The sequence below is a fragment of the Schistocerca serialis genome, chromosome 2 (genome assembly GCF_023864345.2).
Source record: "Schistocerca serialis cubense isolate TAMUIC-IGC-003099 chromosome 2, iqSchSeri2.2, whole genome shotgun sequence".
NCBI lineage: Eukaryota > Metazoa > Arthropoda > Insecta > Orthoptera > Acrididae > Schistocerca > Schistocerca serialis.
In genome coordinates, this window is record NC_064639.1 from 801,948,109 (window position 1) to 801,973,791 (window position 25,683).

At 43.5% G+C, this 25,683-nt stretch overlaps 1 protein-coding gene across 1 annotated transcript in view; it reads right to left on the reverse strand.

Annotated features, from left to right (window-relative positions):
- Positions 1 to 4,829: 4,829 nt before the first annotated feature.
- The window catches only part of LOC126458044 (rho GDP-dissociation inhibitor 1), a 29,525-nt gene continuing 8,671 nt past the window's right edge, over positions 4,830 to 25,683 (reverse strand). The window contains exon 5 of the mRNA XM_050094838.1: positions 4,830 to 6,746. Coding sequence (XP_049950795.1) covers positions 6,547 to 6,746 — 200 coding nt within the window. The 3' untranslated portion in view covers positions 4,830 to 6,546. The remainder of the gene's footprint in view (positions 6,747 to 25,683) is intronic.

Genomic DNA, 25,683 nt, shown 5'->3' on the forward strand with positions numbered 1-25,683 from the left:
CACATCAAACAGTATTTAGGTGATACATGGAGCATTTTAACTTATCCTTTGTGGTTTTTTTCTCACTACTAAGTACTAAATAATGTTAAAAACAACTGTATTTTTCTCCTTTGGTAGTGGTGTCATTGACACCTTTAAAAAGAGACTATTTAATGAAAATTGTTTCATCAATTTGTTTCCTTATTTGCGCACTGTGCAGGTTCTTTCTTAGTCCATGTATTTAAAACCTAAGCCATTTTTCACTTTCACACATGTCGCCACTTTTGTGAGAGAGCACTGGTGGGAAAAAGTATCAACGTCCTTATCAAATATTTACAATGCACCATTAAGCACAGTAAACAATAAAATAGAGACTACAAAGATACAAAAGCATGAAGTCCAGACTATAACATAAAAGAAGCAGTGATAATGATTTAATCAGACGATGCAACCTTTTCCCTCACCCACAGAACTTTCTTCCCGAGAATCCTTGATGGTAACATCCTGTTCCATCCCATACCATACCGCTGACGGCCTATGTGAATGCCTCCTCCTTTGAAAAGTATTTCGGTCTGTTTTGACATCCCATTCAGTTCTGTCAAATGTGAATCAATCTTTAATATTTCAAGAATTCACATTACGCAATTCCACACTAACAAATAGCTTGCAAGTACCAGAAAGTAGTGATCAATGGAAGTAAACAGAAGGTTCAGTTCTGTCTGCTATCCTATGAAAAATCACCCTCATTATATTGACTTGCAGGCAGGATTGATGATGTGACAGTCATTAGTGTTCTATGGTATAATTTTTAGAACAATGCAGCCAATATCAAAGAAGTATTTATACTATAGAAGCCTGTTCAGAGGTCTAAGTATTCTTACACTTAAGTGACAATATGTTTATTCCTTAATGATATTCGTATTTAATAAAAAGAGGAAAGAAAAAACTGTAATTCAGAACCACAATACCCTAAGTCCAAAGTTCCCAAATAGAAAATAGTGTTTTATACTCTGATGCAAACACGTGTAACAGTTCACCAGCAGAAATCCATCCAGGAAATTTAAAATCTCCAGATATTCACGAAAAGATTACCTTGTTAACCAGTTCTACAATTTACTGAAATGCTGGCCCCCATAGAGGACGTTAAAGTTATCTGTGGTATTCAGCTGTGTGGCATGATCTTCAGCCCTGAAACATGTTGACAAAAATATTGGCTTCTTGCTGTGCCCATTCTCACGATCTGGTTGACACACTGAACAACACAAGTAAAAGACATAGTGCACTCTAGGCTTTTAAAGTATACCAAGAGAACTATATACAGAAAGGAAATACTAACAGCTTGTTTTTGAACCTTTTTACGCTTCACCACCTACTCATCCCCATCCCAAAGGGTAGTAGGTTGACTCACACATAACTTTTTAAAAAAATACGAGTCATGTGTGTACCAAATTTTTTGATGTCACACCGTCCCCCTTTTCTCCACACATCATCAGCAGTGGCGACGCTATGAGTATCTTATGTCCAAAGTAATTTTTTTTTCCGAACTGCAAGTGCTATGTGTGTCAGACACATACACAATGTACGTGAGCAAAGCCACAGGTAAAATGCCAGCATTCCAATAAATGGTAGAAGTGGTTAACAAGATAATCTTTTCATGAACACATGGCGATTTTAAATTTTCTTAAATTTTTCCACCTCCTATGTCATCCCATTTTGAGGTACATAGTTATTACACCCAGTACTTCCTTTCAGACAATAAGCGGTGTGTGTACCAACTTCGGTTGAGTCCAGTGGCTTTGGGAGGACATGTGGAACGTAAACTACTGGCCATTAAAATTGCTACACTACGAAGATGACGTGCTACAGACGCGAAATTTAACCGACAGGAAGAAGATGCTGTGATATGCAAATGATTAGCTTTACAGTGCATTCACACAAGGTTGGCGCCAGTGGCGACACCTACAACGTGCTGACATGAAGAACCTTACAACTGATTTCTCATACACAAACAGCAGTTGACCGGCGTTGCCTGGTTAAACGTTGTTGTGAGGACTTGTGTAAGGAGGAGAAATGCATACCATCATGTTTCCGACTTTGATAAAGGTCAGATTGTAGCCTATCGCGATTGCGGTTTATCGTATCGTGACATTGCTGCTCGCGTTGGTCGAGATCCAATGACTGTTAGCAGAATATGGAATCGGTGGGTTCAGGAGGGTAATATGGAACGCCGTGCTGGATCCCAACGGCCTCGTATCACTAGCAGTTGAGATGACAGATATCTTATCCGCATGGCTGTAACGGATCGTGCAGCCACGTCTCGAACCCTGAGTCAACAGATGGAGAAGTTTGCAAGACAACAACCATCTGCATGAACAGTTCGACAACATTTGCAGCAGCATGGACGATCAGCTCGGAGACCATGGCTGCAATTACCCTTGACGCTGCATCACAGACAGGAGCGCCTGCGATGGTGTACTCAACGACGAACCTGGGTGCACGAATGGCAAAACGTCATTTTTTCGGATGAATCCAGGTTCTGTTTACAGCGTCACGATGGTCACATCCGTGTTGGGTGACATCACAGTGAACGCACATTGGAAGCGTGTATTCGTCATTGGCATGCTGGCGTATCACCCAGCGTGATGGTATGGGGTGCCATTGGTTACACGTCTCTGTCACCTCTTGTTCGCATTGACGGCACTTTGAACAGTGGACATTACATTTCAGAGGTGTTAAGACCCGTGGCTCTACCCTTCATTCAGTCACTGTGAAACCCTACATTTCAGCGGGATAATGCACGACCGCATGTAGCAGGTCCTGTATGCGCCTTCTGGATACAGAAAATGTTTGACTGCTGCCCTGACCAGCACATTCTCCGGATGTGTCCTTTGTTGGGTTTCTGAAGGCATCTGGTACCAGGTGTCTACGCATAGTTTGTGCAATTCTTGTAAATTACATGCTTTTGATTTACAGGTGCAGAACTGGCACCCACTAGCATCCCATATGCATCAGGTTCAGATCGTAAAATTTGGTGGCCAAGGTATTAACATGATTTTACCATCATGTTTCTCAAACCACCACAATACGATTCTGGCATTACGACATGGATAGGTATCATGCTGGAAGATGCCACCACTGTCAAGACAGACAAGTTTGAAGTGATGCAAGAAGGTTTGCAACAACATTCACATAGTCCACACTGTCATGGTGCGTTTATTACCACAAGTCCCATGGAAGCACGGTAAAATGTCACCCATAGTACTGTATACACCCCATCAGCTTGCATCTGTGGTGTGGTGCACATTTCAAGCAACTATTTGCCTGTATGACGGATTATCTAGGCACCACTGTCAACCTGGTGTAACAAGGCAACACATTTCCACTGAACCACGATCAGTCTCCATGATCCCTGTACAGAGAATGAAGGCTCCAAGCTTCATGTTCTGTGGTGAAACACAAATATCTTACACCTTGTCACCTACTCGTGGTTTCACCATCCTTCAACCACTTTTCACAGATGCTCTAGATGTTCCCCGACAGCTGTACGTGAATAGCCGACCACCTTCGCAATTACTAGGTGCTTGTTCCCAGGTGCTGGGCCCTCACTACCCTTTGTCAAAATTGCTTTATTTCAGTCAACTTTGCTGCTCTACTCATTTACTTTCTTTATGTCATGTGCCCACAACACTACCACACAGCGTTCAGTCTCACAGAGAGCACTGATTGCAATGTGCTTATAATTCCACAGTTAATAAATTAGCACTTGAGAAATTATTGTTACCATTGATTAAAACAGTGCCAAACAGACTCGAACTCAGGACCTTTGCATTTCACAGGCAAGTGCTCTATCTTCTGAGCTACCCCAAGCACAACTTACAAACTATCCGCACAGTTTTACTTCTGCTAGTACCTCATCTCCGACCTTCCAAGTCGTGTTTGAATAGCTCAGTTGGTACAGCACTTGCCTGCACAAGACAAAGGTCCCAAGCTCGAGTCTCAGTCCAGCACATAGTTTTAATCTGCCTGCGAGTTTCATATCAGCATACACTCCAATGCAGAGTGAAAATTTCACCCTGTTGTCATCATAGAGATAGTGTATTTCTCAACTCGTTCTACATTTGTGAAGGCCACCCTTCGTGGTTACGTAAACAACATTATGTTAAAACGAAAATCTTAAATGACAGCGTATTAGAATTCATCAGTAGGTTCCCTTCCCCAACCTACCTTAATTTTGATTAGTAGGTCCCATTTTCTCACTGTCACAAAGGGAAATAGTCATACTCGTGCAGAATCATTTATACATCAGCTGCCCTAGTACAATTGTATTTCACCTGAACAACCATCTGTCACACTGGTATACAAGCTAACTGCAAGGTTGAGGATTTCTTTATACAAATTTGCACCTTCTCACAAACTGAATACAGACGACTCGTGGCACCAAGTACTTACCAGACAGGAAAACCAATGTTCATGTCATCATTAACTGATCATAACAAGCTAAGCTCATCTGGGTAGTTGACCAGGGTAAAAAGAAAAGGAGGGGAGGGGGGAACAAACGATAGAAATCCCAGATGAAAGAACTTACTACTGTGAAAAAATGCAGGGGAGGAAAGAATATTAATGAAACATTGTTCTATTTTCCAACAGACTGACTTCTCATTATACATATGTACTATCCAACATCTCTACAAATGATAACTCTCCTGAAAGTTAATGCACCTTGCTTATCCTTTCTCCTTTTGTCTTTTTGATCTTTATTAGAGCCACTTCCTTACTATTTTACCACCTTTCATTCATTACAGCACATAAAAATAGGTTTTTCTTACAGGGAATCAATAAAATAAAACCTAAACAGTGCATTACATAAATGTATTTCCAAGGCAACAGCAAACACTTGATTACACTTATACATCTCCATTTAATCACATTTTGTTACATCTCCACTTAATCAAGAAACACACATCCTTAACATAATGGCAAAACTTCCAACATTGTTCTTATAATAGCAGATGCATTAATAAATAATGAAAGCTCCACCATCATACCTAAGACGCTTTAATTTCCATCTCCTCGAAGTGAAACAAAAGCTTAATGTTTATAATGTATATATAATATATATATATATGTGTATAAGCTGTAGCACAGTTTAAGTAAATATTTCTTCACATCACACATTTTTAAGAAACTACACTCTTTACATAAAGGCTACTTTGCATCGAGGCATGTGGACAATATCAAAAGTTTCAATACTGTCTAAATAGGTTCACCTAAACTACAGACTATGTCAATAAAAAAATTTCCACCAAAATACTATGACTCCAGTTTCACAACGAGGTGTAGCAGGCCCTCATGGTACATGAATAAGTAGCATATGTCTCCAAACATGCACCAGAAAACCTACTCAACATTCCATCAGTACACAGCCAGCTCCAACTCCAATTCATCCCAACTTATGACACATGCCACCTGCACATCCAAGGCTATATTTATCTTGGTCTCAATTCATACTAAAATTAGATTGCACTTTGGTTTCTAAAGTATTATAAAAAACAATACCTGCTTCTGGGAAACATGCTCCTCAATTCCAATATATCCAAAACTAGTATCTATTTACTATTGATTTATAGTCTCCTCAAATGTCAGAGTTCAGAGGAATTAAATTTGTTCAGTTACATACAATTTACACATTAAATGCAAATTTGATTTATAATTTTGAATAATGTGCAGATACTGTCATCATCAGAAAAGAATATGAGTCTCAGATATCATTGGGAAGAAATGACAACTGCGCAATAATACTGCACAGATATGCTGTTGACATATGAACACACAGGTGAATTCATTACGTAAGAATAAGTATTGACATTTTTATCCTCTAGAATGCACATAATGCCAGAGAAATGTGATGAAACTCATTACAGGATCTCTTATCTATATATATTGCAAGTATAAAAACTACAAAACTGTATCAGGAAACACAATCACAACAGCTTCGCCATGGAAATGGAAGCAATGTGAGAACAGAAACAGTAAATTACAAAACAGTATTACAAAAAGAAATGAACTACTCTGAAGTGCTGACACTATAAAACCAACCTAAAAATGCCACCTAAACTAATACTTTTTACGAGGAAAATAGATTTACAATTCTGTTGGTAAGTACCATTGTTAGGTATTACATCACTAATTGACAATGACAAAATTAATACAAATCAAGTATAATACAAACTGAAGAGTTGTGGAAGGTAATTTTCCTGACCTGAACAACATATTTTCCAACCAGTGTTGTAAGCAATTTGCATCATGGAAGATAAAATTAGAATGCAATAGCCGTATGGTCCTCCAAAACAATCTGGAGAACCACTATAAGTGACTTCACTGTACAGGGTGAAAATATAAACAATAGGGAGACAGGAGCATGGTCTATATGACAGGAATATAAAAGGAGTGTACCAGATTTTTTTTCCCAGCAGAAAGGTTAGGATAATGTCAGGACAGGGCAAGGCAACTAACAGCACCAACAGCTGGTTTTTCACGGCAATCACGCACAGTCTGCAAAAGTGGTATTCAGTCCTTCCAGTCTTTCTTTATTTCAAAACTCCACTCCCACTTCAAATGCTCATGCTTATCATCATCAGTAAAAAGTGAGTGTACAACATAGCTTCCACGTGCCACCATCCCAGATGGCGCATCTTCAGGTGGTGTCGTGTATGACTGCACTTCAGTCTTCGGGGGATAGCTGCCTACCATATGCGTCATCTTGTCCACTGTAACACAGAAATTTTTAACATTTTCAGTTACTGGCAAAAATGAACAGGAGTTTCACCAACAAACTTATTTTATACCTGTATTCATATGCAATGCTTCAAAGTAAGTTCACTTCTACTTGACCATTTCTGTTTAGCACCACCAAGAACAACCACTGCATATCAGGCCAACCGAAAGAATTTTTATCAAAAGCACACAATTTTTACATACATTAACTTTTAACTATCTGAGCTAACTTTCCCAGTCTTTTAAACATCTTACAAGGCAACTGTAGTTGTTAATGCTGCATTTGGTGTTCTTGTAAGTAATTTATGAGAATTCCCTCTTTTGAACAGAATATAATTTTCTTCCAATGTTTTAGCAGTTCAGGTGTGAGAATGACTTCATTTTAATGACTATGTCTTTCTGAATTATGAAAGTAATGTGGCAAAGTGGTGCACAATTCACACCAGAGAGAGAAAATGCAAAGTGCAGTCAAATTAAGAGCATTATTGCTCATAAAGGTACTGATTGTACGCAGTAAAGTTGCAAAATTGAAGACTATAGAGTTAACTGCAGCATTTACATAACTCTTGGTTTTGGGAAGCAAATTAAAGTTTTATAAAATTTTGCCACTGATTTATCTACGAGTTAAACAGATTAACTTTGTGTAACTGAAGACAGTAGTAGGCTGGAAAAACTATTGTAGAGAAATGTGTGTGGAAACATGATTGAAACAAAGTGATAAATATGGTGGCAAATGTGTTGTGGAATTACACAAAGTGACGTTTGAAAAAAAGAAGACTTAGGACAGTAGATAAAGTGAAAAGAATGGACATATTCAGCGGAACAGAAGAACACAAGTTGTTCCAAAGTGCAGGAAGAAGGTGTTACTAAGCGTCAAAAGAATATATCCTTCTGGATTCAAAGATCTCAGATTGGTGCACATACAGATAGCATTTAAGGCACTTGATTGTCTATATAAGATCGCTGCACGGGACTAGACAGTGCACTGACATGATAGATAGCTGCCACTTACTGACTTTCCATAATTGCTTCCACATTATTATTATTATTATTATTATTAGCAGTTTCCCACAATTCCTCGTGGCAAGTGTTACTATCACATAATTCAAGTTAATAATGTGGACAGCCCTTTGCAAAGTTTTACCATACATTATACTATTTACTCCCGCACTATTTATTTACTGGCATATCATCATCATATGCAGATAGTGTTTATTCCCACACTTTGAATTTTTTCTGATTTGTTATAACATTAATAGTATGAGCTGTAAGAGAGAAGTACTCTAGCATTGTAGCACTTTACATGTTTGTGCACGCAGAGAATTCGGCCAACTAACTTAACAGAGATTGCAAAAATATTTGCTTACAGAGGCTGTTCAAAGTGGAATGTTCAATATTCAGGCATAGGAAAAGCATGATCATTAAAAAATATCTAGTAAACAATGGATTTAAAAAGGGTACCTACAGAGATGGCCTAATAACAAGAATAAGAATGAATTCTGAGGGGACTCCAGGGAGCAGAGGAAGCAAACTATCCTCTGCCTCCCAGTACACAGGCTGCTGAGGGGTGATGGTAAGTGCAGGGGAACAAGCCGCACTGTTACACAGTGCTGGCACCACACTTGGGTTCACATACAATTAGTGCTCCAAACAGTGCTGGTAGTGGCACCTACTGGCTGCTGCTGTAACAGCTGTTGACTGCTGGATAGGGTGCATCTACAGAGGTAAAATCTGAGATGGGCATGATAAAAGCATACAGGAGTCATGAAATATAAATTTATAGTTTCCTGTTGAACAATGGTAATTGTTGCTATTAATTCTGTATCGCTCCTCATATAAAATTCAAAATCTGCAGTAGTGGGACTTCCACTGTGGTAACAAGCAGTCAGTTTTACTGTACCCAAATCACATTTTGTTATCTCACACTTCTTTAAGCAGGTCTACATGCTTGAATTAAAGCAAACAGGGCCTGCCCCCTCATGCTCTCATTACAGGCATTACACCCCTTTTGCAGCCACTGCAACATCCTTACTTTTGGTATATCATAGTGTGGTTTTCTTATCCGACTCTCTGTAATGATATGGAATGTTCTCTATCACAATGATTGACTTAAGAGGAAGATTTGGGAGAAACATATTTATAAACCACATTTCAAATTTTCCACACTTCATCTGACCATGGGAGTCACCTGTGGATTTAGTCCAGAATTTTAGTTTGACCTTCTTAAAAAACACTTCCTTGATCCAACACTTTCTGGAGGAGGTTCCCCATCCCATAATGCCTACATCATCATTCTGCTAACATTTACCAACAGTCATATTACTGTCTATCAAAGCCTGACCAGACAGAACATTTCTGTGGCTGTTTCATTTCTACAATGAAATGCAACTGCCAATCAATAATATCTCCATGCTGTAGCAGTACAGACCTCTCATTCTACACTTTTTCCACGTGAATCTCACAGACAACAAAATATTCTGCAAAGATGTACTACCCTGATGTCCAGTCAATATTTTCCTTGAGCACTGGTCAAAATTTCCACAGGCTGGGAGTAGTCTACTGCGCCAAGTAGATGTCTTTGATTACCTGAAGAAGCCCTTGTAAAAGTTATCCAACATAATTTTGGCTTAAGTGAAAGAGAATAAGGAAGTCCAAAAGTAGGACTGCATTCTACGCAGGATGTATAGGTGCTAATAATGAGGAGAGGTCCCCAGGGGAAGGACAGAGTTCTTGAAACTGCCTGTACAGTCGTGTAGGTTACAGTCCCAGAGCGATGAATAAATAAATAAATGAAGACAGTCATTTCTACTAGGATGTAAAAAACTGACATATGACAGGACTCAAGTCAACTACCTTCAGCTTACTAAGCCAGTGTCTTAACCATACAAGATGCGAGGTTTCTTAAAAATGGATTTTGTTATTACGACTTCAGCCACCTACTGGCAAACAAATTCTCTCTCTCTCTCTCTCTCTCTCTCTCTCTCTCTCTCTCTCTCTCACACACACACACACACACACACACACACACACACACACACACACACACAAACGAACGAACGAACGAACGAACACTTTAAAATAATTCAAACAAAGGGGAATGCAGTTCCAAAGCATCACCTAACAGAAAAACTTTGAATTTCTATCTTTTTGCCAGGAGTTTCTGGTTATTTCCCAGGATTATCCATACAAAATTTGCGAATTCTTCTCAGAGATCAGAAGCTTGTCCTTAAGTATGTCACTGTTCATCCTGTAGGCTGAGATAGGGGTTGGAGCAGTTCCTTTTGCTCTCCAGTTCAGTAACATTAGTAATTATTTTTCTTGATTCACTCCATAATGTACTATCCATTGCCCTTCTCTGAGGAGAAGCACAATCTGGCACTGCCTGCAATGGGCCAGGAAGCACACTGTAACTCATTACGAGACATCTGGGACACCCTGCATAACTGAGCACCACTGTAATTTTTGGGCTGAACGCTATCAGTGAAAATTTCATACAATTATTCCCCCAATTTTCAGCAATTAGATTTCACTATTTTCTTACACTACTTTCACTGTTTTGCAGGCATTTCAAGCTGGCAATCCATTAGCTCCAAGTTGACTGTCATGAGAACCTTTGGTGGGTGACAAAATGATTTGGGTTTTAACAATTTTGCACACAAATTAACAAAACTGAAGTAAGACATTATCTACTTAATCCATTCCCAAACTGTTTGCAGTCTCTAGTAGTCCCGTGTTACTTGCACCCTACAATCAACCACATCTATGATGTGGTATTCACAAAAGCAAAATTTTTTAAGATGAAATATGTGCAAGAACTACAATGTTTTGAAGCAGGTATGCAAGTATTACAGTGTTTTAGAGGCTACATATTTAACTAGTGCAACAGTCAGAAATAAAGCTAAGGGAATATGGCAAAAATTTTAACATTCTTGTGTGGTAGCGTATTACAAAATGTTCTGCTACAGCCTACAAAGTTCATCAAAACACAAAACCACAAATAACCGCATTACAAATTAATCACAAATCTTTTTCAGCAACAACAATCCATTAGAGCAAAAAAGTGCAGTGCAAATGTTTGTTTAATAAATATTAAAATCTAAAAATGAAAAGAAGAGGATTGGTATTTTACACTCACCAATGACAGGGTCATTAAGATTGAGTATGAGCATGGACTGTATAAGGATTGATAAGAAAGTAAGTGGAGTCCAAGGAGTCAGCCAAGTAACAAGGAAACCACCGAAGTACATTCAAGCTTTTGATATTTTCTTCATGATGTAATTTTAACAGTTATGTGCTCCCTACCAATTAACACTTTTTGCTTTTTTAAATCACTGATTTAAAAATAATTTTTTGATGAAACTGCTTTATGTCCTTCGGCAATTGATTTAGTGGACTTATTTAATATTTTAAAATTGAAACAAAATTTCAACTTTCTTTAGTTTCTTCTAATACAATTTCTTTACATCTAATTCCTCATTTTTCTTTAGAGAAGAACAATTACATCGGTGACTTTTGAAGTTGAAAAGCAAGCATGACAAACTGTCTGTCATTTGTTTATCATAGCTATTTGAATTAAGTGTTGCAACTGGAAAGCCCACCAAATGTAAAATCTGTTCAACAATATTACTTTTAGTGGGGAGATCTTTAATCTGTTGACATTCATTGTGAAACTCATGAAATGAAATGAACATGTTTTGCATAAGTGGTGGACAGAGTAATCAGAACAATAATATTTGGCCGTCCTGTATTTATCAACAAAGTGATACATCAAATAGACAAAAATAATTGTGCACACAATCATTTTGCTATGAACTGTCAGACGACCTTAACCGGATTTAGCTCAATGTTTTACACGAGATCATGAATGGAAATTCTGGGCACCAAAAATTCTGTGTTCATTTGAGTCAAAAACTCCATACTCAGCAGCACAAACTTCAGCAGAGGACTGCTTCTCTGGACGTTTTATTAGAACATATGAGGTGGCCTATAATGCAATTCTGAGCATTAATGGGCAATGGATTTCAAGTGCAAACAAGACAAAAAGGCGTTCAAATTTGTGGGATCTACTGCCTCACCAAAAAGGCACACCAAGTTATGAATGGCTGGATTAAAAGAGGGGGAAAGGGACCAAACTACAAGGTCATCAGTCCCTTGTTCTGAATAAAACAATGCCACTAGTATAAGAATAAAATAAACGAGACTGACAACTCAAAACGGAATGAAAGGAAAAATCACAAGAACAAAGGGCAACAAGCATGTAAATGGACAAAAGGAGACAAGAAAACCACAGAAACGCAAGAAACGGGATGAAGAGATTAAAACAACCAAGCAGATTACCATGGCTGACTGACCACGAGAATAAACAAGGAGCAGCCAGTCACTCTGCAACACATTTAAACCTCCACCCTAGAAGCACTAGGGCAAAGGACACAGAGGGACAAAGGACATGTGCTAGAACTTGGATCAAATGATAAAACCCACCCTCATGAATAAAACGTAAAACTAAAATAGCCGATGAGGCGTTGTCAGATAAAATTAGCGGCAATGAGTCCAGTAACCCAACATTTCGTTGCTGGGCAGTCAAAGTGGGACACTGCACCAGAATATGGGCCACTGTCAACCAGGCGGGTCTTCACGGCGCAGGAGGTAACCGTGGGTTACCCAAGTGTGATCAATGCAGAGCCGGCAGAGGACAACTGATTCCCTGTGAGAAGCCTGCATGGAAGTCTTCCACACATTCGTAGTCTCCTTAATGACACACAGTTTGTTGTGTGTACTGTTATGCCATTCCGTCTCCCAGAGCCGAAAAACCCTACAGCATAAATCAGAACGCAGGTCAGATTAAGAGATGCCCATCTCCAGAAGCAGTTTCTGCATAGCCTGTTTAGCCAGCCTAGCCTGTCAGCAACTTCGTTGCCTGGGATGCTGACACGTCCTGGGGTCCACACAAACACCACTGAACAAAGGGACCGGTCCAGGGCATAGATGGACTCCTGGATGGATGGCGAGGATAGCACTGGTGGATAGCTTGTAGGCTGCTCAAGGAATCAGTACACAGAAGAAACGATTCCCTGGGGGCATGAACGGATATACTGAAGTGCACGAGAGATGACCACCAACTCTGCAGTGAATACACTGCAGCCATCAGGAAAGGAATTATGTTCAAAATGGCCTCTGTGGACCTAGGCGAAGCCAACATGACCATCGGCCATCGAGCCGTCGGTGTAAACCACTTCAGAGCTCCGGAACACATCAAGAATCGAGAGGAAGTGACAGCAGAGAGTGGCAGGAGTAACTGAGTCCTTAGGGTCATTCGAAAGGTCCAGATGAATCTACGGCCTAGGTGTACACCATGGAGTTATATGCGGACGGACCTGGATGGGTGGTGGTATAGGGGATGATTCCAGTTCAGACAGAAGGGATTGCACACAAACTGCAATCGTTAGCCCTGACCTGGGCAACCGATGGGGGAGATGAACTGCTGCTGGTGGAAGAAGGAGAAGGTAATTCGGATGCTCAGGAGAACTATGAATGTGTGCAACGTAACTGGCGAGCAGTTGTGCATGCCTGACCAGTAATGGAGGGACTCCGGCCTCCACCAGGACACTGGTCACCGGACTCATTCTAAAAGCTCCTGCCACTAGGCAATTGCCACAGTGGTGCACTGGGTCGAGTACAAGCAACGCTGAGAGCACCGCAGAACTGTAAACCATACACCCATACTCAAGGCGGGATTGAACAAGGGCTTTGTGGAGCTGCAGCAGAGTAGAGTACTTTGCACCCCAGTTGGTGTTGCTCAGGCAGCGGAGGGCATTGAGGTGCTCCCAGCACTTCTGCTTAAGCTGAAGAAGGTGAGGCAGCCAAGTCAATTGGGCGTCGAAAACCATACCTAAGAATTGATGTCTCCACTACAGTGAGTGGATCATCATGAAGGTAAAGTTCGGGTTCTGGATGAATGGTACAATGCCGACAGAAGTGCATGACACACGACTTAGCGGCTGAAAACTGGAAGCTGTGGGTGAGAGCCCATGACTGCGCCTTGTGGATGGCTCCCTGTACACTACACACTGCTCAGCAACACCAGTATGGGTGGAGCAGTACAAAATGTAGAAGTCGTCAGCATACAGAGAGGGTGAGACGGAAGGTCCTACAGCTGCTGCTATAACTTTAATGGCCACTAAAAATAGTGATACACTCAATACAGAGCCCTGCGGGACCCCATTCTCGGGAAGTATGAAGCAACAGGAAAATCTAGATAAAAATCTGAAGTGGGCCTCAGCGACCCCACTCATATAATGTGGCAAGGTGGTGTCATACGCTTTTCGTAGATCAAAAAAGACGGCAACAAGGTGTTGGCGTCTGTAAAAGTCTGTTTGGATGGCAGACTCTAGGGACACAAGATTATCAGTGGTAGAGTGCCCCTGGCGGAAGCCGCCCTGACATGGAGCCACTAAGTGTGACTCCAGGACCCAACCCGACCCAACCCCACCGTCGACACACTATACGTTCCAGCAGCTTACAAACAACGTTGGTGAGGCTGATGGGCCAATAGCTGTCCACATCAAGCGGGTTTTCACCGAGTTTGAGCACCGGAATGATGGTGCTCTCCCGCCATTGTGATGGAAAGACACCATCGCACCAGATCCAGTTGAAGGTGATGAGGAGATGGCACTTGTAGGGAGACGAGAGATGTTTCATCACCTGACTGTGGATCCAATCTGGCCCAGGAGCTGTGTCAGGCCAATGTGCAAGTGCGCTGAGGAGCTCCCACTCTGTAAATGGGGCGTTACAGGGTTCACTGTGGCTTGTAGTGAATGAGAGGACTTTCCTTTCCATCCGCCGTTTGAGGGAGCGAAAGGGGGCGTAGTTCCCCGACGCAGCTGCTCAAGCATAGTGCTCAACAATCACGTTTGCTTTGGTACATAGCACGCCATTGATGGTAACACCAGGGACACCTGTCGAGGTGTGGTACCCAAAAAGATGTCCGATTTTCGTACAGACTTGTGAAGGTGACATACGGCACCCAATGGTCGACATGTACCTCTCCCAACACTCCTGTTTCCGTCATTTTATAAGCTGGTGTACACAGGCGGGGAGCCACTTAAAGGCTATCAGATGCTCTAGGGAAGTGTGCCGCTTATGTTGCTGCAAAGCTCGCTGATGCTCTGTAATTGCCTCAGCGACTTCCGGCGACCACCAAGGGACTGACTTTCGCCAGGGGCACCCTAAAAGCGAGGGATCATGTTTTCTCCCACAGATACAATTGTTGTAGTCAGCTCCTCAATCATCACATCGATGTTAGCGTGTGGGGGAGATTCAATGGTGACAGCCTTGCTTAAAGCCCATCTGGGCACGCATCCATGGGCCTGACGCTGGGGCAGTGACAGGAAGATGGGGAATGGTCACTACCACACAGGTCGTCATGTGCCCTCCAGTAGATAGATGGGAGAAGTCCTGGGCCGTAAATTGATAAATCAATGGCGGTGTAATTACCTCGAGCCACATAGAAATGTGTGGCGGCTCCAGTATTTAAGAGGCAGAGGTCGAACTGAGAAATAAAGTTTCGACGTATCTGCCTCAGCCAGTAAGCATGGTGTCACCCCACAAGGGGTTATGGGTGTTAAAATCTTCCAAAAGTACAAAGGTTTAGGGAGACGATCAATCAGTGCAGCTAATACATTCCGGGGTACTGCACCATTTGGAGGAAAATATACATTGCAGACAGTTATTTCCTGTGCTGCTCCTTGGGTTTCCTTGGCTGGAAGGACTTCACTGAAACAATCTCCAGGACTGAGGATGAGTGTGAAGCCCTATGACCAGCTGCTTTTGGGCTCTTCAGCCACTGGCAGGTGTCATCTTTCCCACTAGCAGAAACCTGGGAAGGCAGTGACCCAAGGGAACCCTTCCTAGCGAGAGGAGCCGAAGAAGTCTTACGCTTCTCTGGTTCAGTAATGGGGACTGCAATCCCCAATGGTTGAGGGGTGAGGGGAGGGGGGGGGGGGGGTTTGTTTGGGTTTTTTGGGGTGCAAAACTTCTATGGTCATTAGCGCCCGGTCCGTGACTTAGGAAACAGTAAAATTGAAAACCAGCAGCAATGGGAACGAAAGTCATAAAATTGGAGAAACTAAAAGCAGAAGGAAGGCTTAAAAATCCACTACAGAAACGGGTTGGTTGTCCCCACAAAAAAAGCTTCAAATGATTGATGTCATTTCACTGGCACTAATAAACTTGAGAACGCGGTCGGCTGAGCGCGTGTCATCTGCTAAAATAACGTACTGTATCCGCTGATGGCGGCGGATGTAGTGGACAGCCTGGAGAACAGCGTAAAGCTCCGCAGATAAGCCGAACACTGGTCGGGAAGTCGAAAGTGATTTGGGGTGTCGCCAACAATATAGGCACTCCCTACACCTAACGATGTTTTCGTGCCATCGGTGTAAATAAATGTGGCGTCCGTCATTTGTGCACATAGAGCAGCAAATGCCCGACGATAAACAAGTGAAGGGGTACCATCCTTGAGAAATCGACAAAGGTCACGGAGCAGGCAGATCCGGGGACGGAGCCAAGGTGGTGCTGTACCCAAAGTTGTCAAGAAGGTTTTAGTAAAGCGGAAGGAAAGAGAATGGAGCAGTTGACGGAAGCGGACTCCCGGTGGTAGTAGGGAGGAGGGGCGGCCTGCATACCCTACATCAAAGAAGGCGTCGAAAAAAAGTCATGGGCTGGATTAGCAGGCATGGAAGACAGATGGCTAGCATAACAACTCAGAAGGACTGCTCGCCGATTGGACAGCGGAGGTTCAGCAGTCTCAGCATAAAGGCTTTCCACAGGGCTGGTGTAAAAAGCTCCAGACACTAAACGTAATCCACGGTGGTGGATAGAGTCGAGACGCCGAAGAATAGACGGCCGAGCAGAGGAGTAGACTATGCTTTCGTAGTCCAATTTCGAGCGCACTAAGGTGCGATACAGGCGGAGAAGGACCACCCGGTCCGCTCCCCAGGAGGTACCATTCAGGACACGGAGGGTGTTAAGGGATCGCATACAGCGAGCCGAAAGATAGGAAACATGGGAGGACCAGCACAATTTTCTGTCACACATAAGACCCAAGAATTTAGCGACGTTTGAAAACGGAAGGTTGACAGGACCTAGATGTAAGGAGGGCGGAAGAAACTCCTTAACGTTGCCAAAAATTAACACAAACGGTCTTACTGGGAGAAAAACGGAAGCCGGTTTCGATGCTCCAAGAGTGGAGGTGATCGAGACATCCTTGAAGACGTCGTTCAAGAAGGCTGGTCCATTGAGAGCTGTAGTAGATCGCAAAATCGTCCACAAAGAGGGAGCCCGAGACATCAGGAAGGAGACAATCCATAATTGGATTGATGGCAATGGCAAACAGTACAACAATCAGCACGGAGCCCTGGGGTACCCCGTTTTCTTGGGAGAAAGTACGGGAGAGAGTAGTGTTCACCCGCACCCTAAATGTGCGCTCTGCCATAAATTCGCGAAGAAAAAGGGGCAGCCGACCTCGAAAGCCCCAAGAGAACAGTGTGCGGAGGATGCCTGTCCTCCAACAGGTATCGTATGCTCTCTCCAGATCAAAAAATATTGCTACTGTTGGGCGTTTCCGGAGAAAATTGTTCATGATATAAGTGGAGAGAGCAACAAGATGGTCAACTGCAGAACGATGCTTTCGGAATACGCATTGGGCAGGTGTTAAAAGACTGCGGGATTCCAGCCACCACGCTAAACGGTAATTCACCATACGCTCCAAAACCTTACAGACACTACTCGTGAGAGAAATGGGGCGATGGCTAGAGGGGAGATGTTTGTCCTTTCCAGGTTTCGGAACAGGAACGACGATAGCTTCCCGCCATCGTCTGGGAAAAGTACTGTCGGTCCAAATTCGATTATAAAGGCGAAGGAGGTAACGCAGACTATGGGTTGATAAATGCAGCAACATTGGACGTGGATACCATCCGGTCCTGGGGCGGAGGAGCGAGAAGAAGAGAGTGCATGTTGGAGTTCCCGCAAGGAGAAAACAGTATTGTAGCTTTCGCGATTTTTAGAGGAGAAAGCAAGAGGTCACACTTCCGCTGCACGTTTCTTCGGAAGAAACGCTGGCGGGTAATTTGAAGAGCTCGAAATCTCAGCAAAGTGCTGGCCCAACAAGTTAGAAATTGCAACGGGGTCCACTAATGTGTCATGCACGACAGTGAGCCCAGAGACCGGGGAGAAACTAGGCGCGCCTGAGAACCGTCGAAGCCGACTCCAAACTTCCGAGGAGGGAGTGAAGGTGTTAAATGAGCTAATAAAGAATTTCCAGCTTGCCTTCTTGCTATCGCGGATGACACGACAGCATCGCGCTCGGAACTGCTTATAGCGGATACAGTTGGCCAAAGTAGGATGGTGGCGGAAAACGCGGAGAGCACGTCGCCGCTCACGTATTGCATCACGGCATGCCTCGTTCCACCAAGGAACTGGGGGGCGCCGGGGCAATTCGGAGGTGCGTGGTATTGAATGTTCCGCAGCTGTAAGAATAACGTCGGTAATATGTGTGACCTCATTGTCGACGCTGGGAAAGTGACGGTCATCGAAAGTCGCTAGAGACGAAAAAAGTGTCCAATCGGCTTGGGCAAACTTCCAGCGTCGCGGGCGCATGTAGGGCAGTTGAGGCTGCAGTCTAAGGACACATGGAAAGTGGTCACTCGAGTGTGTATCATCAAGGGCGAACCATTCGAAGCGCCGAGCTAGCGGAACAGTACCGACCGCAAGGTCCAAATGAGATAAATTTGTCGTGGAGGCAGACAAAAATGTAGGGACCCCAGTGTTGAGGCAAACTAGATCTGCTTGGTGGAAGACGTCTAGCAATAGTGAGCCACGTGGACAAGGATGTGGAGATCCCCAAAGCGGGTGGTGGGCATTGAAGTCCCCAACCAGCAAATATGGGGGTGGAAGCTGACCAAGAAGATGAAGGACATCAGCTCGTGCCATTGGTGTGGACGATGGAATGTATACAGTACAAAGAGAGAACGTGTACTGGAAAGGGAAAGACGGACGGCGACAGCTTGGAAGGAAGTGTTTAAATGGATTGGGTGATAATGGAGAGTTTCATGGAGAAGAATCATGAGTCCTCCATGTGCTGGAGTGCCTTCAACAGAGGGGAGATCATATCGGACGGACTGAAAATGAGGGAGAACAAAGCGGTCATGGGGACGCAGCTTTGTTTCCTGAAGACAGAAGATGACCGGCGAGTAGGATCGTAAGAGGATCGACAATTCATCCTGATTGGCTCGAATACCGCGGATATTCCAGTGGATAATGGACATAGGATGAACAGAAAATGGAGGAATGTGACCAAGGTCGCTGTCAACTCAACGACTGCTCTGAGCTTGCCATCGACAGCACTGAATGGCATTCAGCCGAAGGCAGAAGATCCTGATCCATAGGTTGGTCAGGAGCAGCTCCTGCCACCAGCGATCGGCCGGTTGATCGGCCGCCAGCAGTGCGCCTCAGCGACACAGAAGACGGCCGAGGGCGATTTCCGCCAGGTGGTGCTGTAGATGGGACACGCCTTGGCGGAGGAGAGGAACTGGGTTTCTTTGTAGCCTTCTTGGAAGTATGATGTTTAGAGGAAGGAGGAACCGATGGTTGGGAAGTTGCCGTACGTAAAAACTCTTCACGAGTATGCTCTTTTTTCGAAGTCTTGGTGTCTGACTTTTGGGCTCGAGATTTAGCAGAACTCGACGAAGGGTGAGCCAGAGAGTGGACAGGCGAAAGAGGTGAGGTTCAACGGGCGATCTTTGCGCTGGCCGATCTGACGACCGTGGCACTAAAGGTGAGGTCGCAAGTCTGTGTGGCCGCCTCCTTTGTTGGCCGAGGAGAAGCAAGGACAGTGCTGTATTTTCCTTTCTGAGGCACGGTGGGCTGTCGACTGGCGAATAATTTTCGAGCAGCAAAGGTCGACACCTTTTCCTTTACTCTAATTTCCTGGATGAGCTTTTCATCCTTAAAAACGGGACAATCTCGAGAGGAAGCAGCGTGGTCACCCATACAGTTGATGCAGCGAGGGGATGGAGGTGGACAAGCACCCTCATGGGCATCCTTGCCACACGTAACACATTTGGCCGGATTGGAACAGGACTGGCTGGTGTGATCGAACCGCTGACACCGATAGCAACGCATAGGGTTTGGGACGTAAGGGCGAACGGAAATTATCTCATAGCCTGCTTTGATTTTCGATGGGAGTTGAACTTTGTCAAATGTCAAGAAGACAGTGCAGGTCGGAATGATGTTCGTGTCAACCCTTTTCATAACCCTATGAACAGCCGTTACGCACTGGTCAGACAGGTAGTGCTGAATTTCTTCGTCAGACAATCCATCGAGGGAGCGTGTATAAACGACTCCACGCGAGGAATTTAAAATACGGTGCGGTTCCACCCGGAGAGGGAAGGTGTGTAGTAGTGAGGTACGCAGCAATTTTTGTGCCTGGAGGGCACTGACTGTTTCTAACAACAGGGTGCAATTCCGTAATCTGGAACAAGACTTTACAGGGCCTGCAATTGTGTCAACACCTTTCTGAATAATGAAAGGGTTGACCGTGGAGAAGTCGTGACCTTCGTCAGACCGAGAAACAACAAGGAACTGTGGCAACGATGGAAGAACTGACTGTGGCTGAGACTCAGTGAACTTATGTTTGTGAGCAGACATAGTGGAAGGTGAGGAAACCATTGCGGAAGAATCCCCCATGATTACCGGTGTCTTCGATGGCGCGCTCCTCCCTTGTGGGGGCCCTCTCTGAGGGCACTCCCGCCTTAGGTGATTGTTCACACCTCAGGTCACACTTCCCGACAAACGGACGAGGGACCAATCGGCACTTTCGGAAGGTATCAGCTCGGGTAATCACCCCTCCCTGGGCCTGGGCGTTACCAGGGGGTACGTACGTGTCCTACCTGTCTACCCGGGGCGGAGAATTACGCGTTACCCCGTCACCGTCTACGCATGGAAGTGCATGGGTCGGCCTTCAGACACGCACAGGGAGGAAGAAAGAGAAAGGAAAGAAGAGAGGTCTCAAACGCCGCAGCGGAGAAAAGGGTAAAGAGAAGAGGTAAGGAAAAGAGAAGGACAAAGGAAGGATGAAGACATACAAGCAAGGAAGGCGAAGAATGCGGTACATTTACAAGCGTCCGTCTCCGGACGTAGGCACAAACCATACTCCCAGAGGGGGAGAAAGGGAAGGAAAGAGCCAGAGGTGAGGGGGGGGGGGGGGGGGGGCGAAGATGGGGGATGGGGAAGGATGCGGAAAGGGAAGGTATGCAGCCCAGAAAGGAAGGAAGGCCACATTAGCTCGGGGTCCCATGCTCGCTACGCACGTATCCACAAAAGGGGGGGGGGTGGGGGGGGGGGGGGGGGGGGTGGGGGGGGGGTGAGGGGGTGTTGCTCCTGAAGTAGGTGGTGCAGGAACAATAGGGAGAGAAGAGCCCCCAACCATCAAGGGGACAAGTGTAGTCTCCTGGTTCTGAGAGGTGACAGGAATGCAAGGAACTGATGGGGCAACAACTGTTCTCGTAGCACCAGCATATGAGGTGGTCATAGCCACAGGATGTAGGCACTAAAATTTCTGCTTAGCCTCAGTGTAGTTCAGTCGGTCTAGGGTCTTATATTCCATGATTTCCCTCTCTTTCTGTAAAATCCTGCAGTGTGGCGAGCAAGGTGAATAATGCTCTCTGCACTTGACATGGATGGGGAGCGGGGCACATGGAGTATTGGGATGTGATGGACGTCCACAGTGTTGACAGCTGGGGCTGGAAGTACAGCGGGAAGACATACGGCCAAACTTCCAGCACTTAAAGTACCGCATAGGGGGAGGGATATATGGCTTGACGTCACAGCAGTAGACCATCACCTTGACCTTCTTGGGCAACGTGTCACTCTCTAAGGCCAAGATGAAGGCACCTTGGTCAACGTGTCACTCTCTAAGGCCAAGATGAAGGCACCAGTGGCAACCTGGTTATACCTCGGATCCCGATAGATGCAACGGACGAAATGAACACCTCGCCGCTCTAAACTGGCGCGCAGCTCATTGCCAGACGGCAAAATAAGGTCCCTGTGGAATATAATACCCTGGATCGTATTTAAGCTCTTATGGGGTGTGATAGTAACACATGCCAAGCAAGTAATGCCCGTGACTGGGCAGAGGATGCTGTTTTTATCAAAACTGACCCAGAGCGCATTTTGGAAAAGCCCTCCACTTCCCCAAACTTGTCCTCCAAATGCTCCACAAAAAAGACTGAGGCCTCATGGGCATGAAAGATTCTCCATCAACTCTCTTACATACGAGGTACTGGGATGAATACGCTTCACTGCCATCCCTAGCCTTGCATTCCTCCCTTGGTGTGGCCAGGGAGGGGAATGACTTGGGGTCATATTTCTTAGCATTGAAGTTAGACTATGCCGGCTTAGAGACTCCTGGCAGCAGACCAACAGCAAGAGATGGCGTACTACGCTTCATGGCGTGTCATCCGCTCTGATCCCACCTACTGCGACCAGAAGGCCTCTCCACGGGCGCCACACAACCACAGCAAAGGCCACCTGGCAGGATGGCCATTGCCGGGAATAACGATGCCCCAGGGTGATGGGCATCTACGCCTTGGCATACGTGGGGAGTTAACGGCGCAAGCATCAGCAAAGCGATCCCCGTGTAGTCAGGCGGCTACAACCAACAGGGTACATGGCGGCCCAACCACAACGGACTGGTTAAAGTGCTGGATATGAGGTGCAAAGAAGTCCATCATCATCGTTGGCACAGAAAGTGACACTACATAGTGCTTGGTGGAAAAGGTGTCATCGCCCAAGAGATGGAGAATGGGCGGGACTGCAATGCGACGACGAGAAAGTGGGCTAAAGATCTCTATACATCATCGACACGATGCACCATGTAAAGCACCCTTCTCCAATTGGCTTGCTCTTCGGGAAAATTTTGAGAAATGGAGGTCAAACCTGACGGGGGACCATCACAAAGGCCGAAACATGAGAGACTAAAAGCAGTCGCCTCTTACGACAGGCAAGAATACCTCGGGCCTATTCTAATCCCGGGCCCCTAGGGAGGCGCCAAATTGTGAGCCAGAAATGTTATAATTATTTTTTTAATTTCTAATGAGTTATTTTTGATTTTATGGTATTAGGAATGACAATTCTATCTGCTATGTGACATTCACAAAACTAAGGCAATTCGTACAAAATGTGCGTCAGTCTCTTTTAGTTCTAGTGACTTCTTATTTGAAAGACAATCCTCAACCAGCCAATGTGCATTAAACAATAAGTTTTTAGTCAGTTAAAATGAGAAGTTATTTAGCATCTCTTAAAGCCTGCACTGGGCTACAAGATTTTCACCTTTCATGCACATGAAGCGGCTTGGCTCTAACCAACGACTGTCACAAAACTTCTAGGTGTCACATGCAGGCTATAATTTCGGGTGCCAGAATTTTACACACATGGAATTTGTCAATTACTGAAAATAAGATAAATGTTAGGACAAAATTTTACTTGTTGAGGTGCGGAAGGTAGTATCTCTAGTGTGGATGACTAACATTGAGAATGGCAGTAGCATTAAGTTGGTAGTCAGTCAGTTGCTGGTCTTCCCCTAAATCTCACCCTGAACACATATCTACAAAATCTGTTTCATGCACAATTAAGAGTTTCCAATTGACTATTTCTCATAAAGTAGATAAAAGCATAGCAGTTGCAGGACAAAACACTCAGACGCAAATTTGTAAGTCCCACTGCAAATCAAGTACTGTCAAACTTACATTTATTGCTAACATTGTCAACATTATTATAACCTGGATCACCAAAATTTCAGCATCATGTATTTTCAAAGGTACACACATATTTTTTTACGTTTTCTTGACATAACAGATACCATCATCTGCATATTTCACTCTACGTCTAATTCACCAGTGAACAGTAGTCATGGAAAGTTTGTATCCTCTCCACTCAATTCATCGTTTAACAACCCTCAAATTAATGGTAAACATACATATCCACACAGAATAACTGCACAGTTAATCCCAACAATGCTTTTCCATTTTCCAAACACACAGAAATTACTTATTTATTATTATTATTGACTATTTCAAAACAACTTCCTCACCAGGGCTATGAAATGCTTTTGAAATCAAGTCCCTGACCATTCACACTATTTTCACCATACCTCATAAGAATAGATCTTAACACCACAAAATCCTCATTAAACCCCACAAAACAAGGAATGGCAGCATGTAACTCATGACACACATCTGAGAGGAACAGCAGCATGAATTCCTGCCCAGCCACTCTTATTTCTACACAATGCCATTCCTCTAACCTACAGTCAAATGTGTACCCTTATTTCAGATTTCTCAACTGTGCTCTGTAACACTAATGGAAAAGGATTTGTAATCTTGACTATCACTAGAAGTTATGCCCATCCTGTAACAACTTTGATCCTGTGGTCCTTCTATCATTCCTTTTAACCTTTAAAGAAATAGATTTTTTGGGTCCTTTTGAAAACCTAAAGGATGACCAAACTGAAATAGACCACATCTGTCATCTTCTCGAATGTACGAAAACTGTGTTCTATATTCAAATAATTTCCATTTGGATAACTTATTTTACCACAATTTTGTAAATATTAGAATACAATCCAGAAAACAAACACTGTTACTTCATCATTTTAAAACAGCTGAAATATGTTTCAGCAGTCAGTAATTACCTGGCACTATGTCTGATGATAGCTCCTAGATTTAAAAATATGCCATGCACTATTCAAATGCGCATTGGAACAAAAAGTACAGTAACTGACTTAAATCACTTAACAAGGGACAAAAATTATGAACAACAGAAGCAATTCACTGAGGGGGTATATTACAAGGATTAACACTTGTGAAAGAAATTGTAACCCAATGTGCTTAAATTTATGTAGTGTCGAAGCAGAATGTGCCAGATTGTTGGTGTATCAGATACACTACTCATTACTCACTACTTTCATGTAAAGAAGCACAAAAACAGTACTTACCTACAGCAGCTGTAGTTCCAATGATAGCAAAAATACATAAAAATGAATTTTCAGTCATTAGTTAAGAAAATGGCAGATAGCATGCTGGTCTCAAACTGCTTGTGCTGCTCCTTATTTGGAAAATTGATATTTTAAAGGCAAAAAAGTGAACAAAATGGTTAGGTGTAAGAGTGGATCTATCAGGATAGAAAATCAGTTTATGCACAACAGTATTCCTTTACCTCAGAATGCCGCATCATTCCATATATATTACACTGTAACATTTTTAACTCAACAAAAATAAGTTTTGATCCATTTGTCAAAAGTACGATGATGAATGAAGTCTTTATATATAAAGTTTCACACTGAAACTATGCCCGAATGGAAACAACATACTGCTTCAGGGAATAGATGCTACCTCCTGTAATTTAATCAATATGATGATCACTACATATGGAAAAGTAGAGTGGTATAAGTCAACAGTAGAGGAGAAACATTCTCACGACTAAAGGCATAAATGTGCTTCACACACACAAAAATAATAAACAAACCAACTCTCAGATGAGGTGTCACAGAAGACGTGCAAATGCACTTTGTGTATCCCATAATAGACTGGTGTGTGTAAAAACTGCAATATCACAGGTGTTGATGTCCTACTGTGACCAATTCTCTCTTTCTAGTTGTGACAAGCAAAACTAAGCAAAATAAAGTCTTTCTCCAAAGATAATCACCGTAATCTGTCACAGAGCACACTCATGAAGTGTCTTAACCACACTAACGGTAGGCACGGTTCATAATTTAAGGAAAGGCTGAGGCGGAGCTGCTCCTAAACAATATATTAGAATAAATTTCTGAATAATATATTACAGAAATTAAATAATCAGAACGCATTTTGCATATTTACC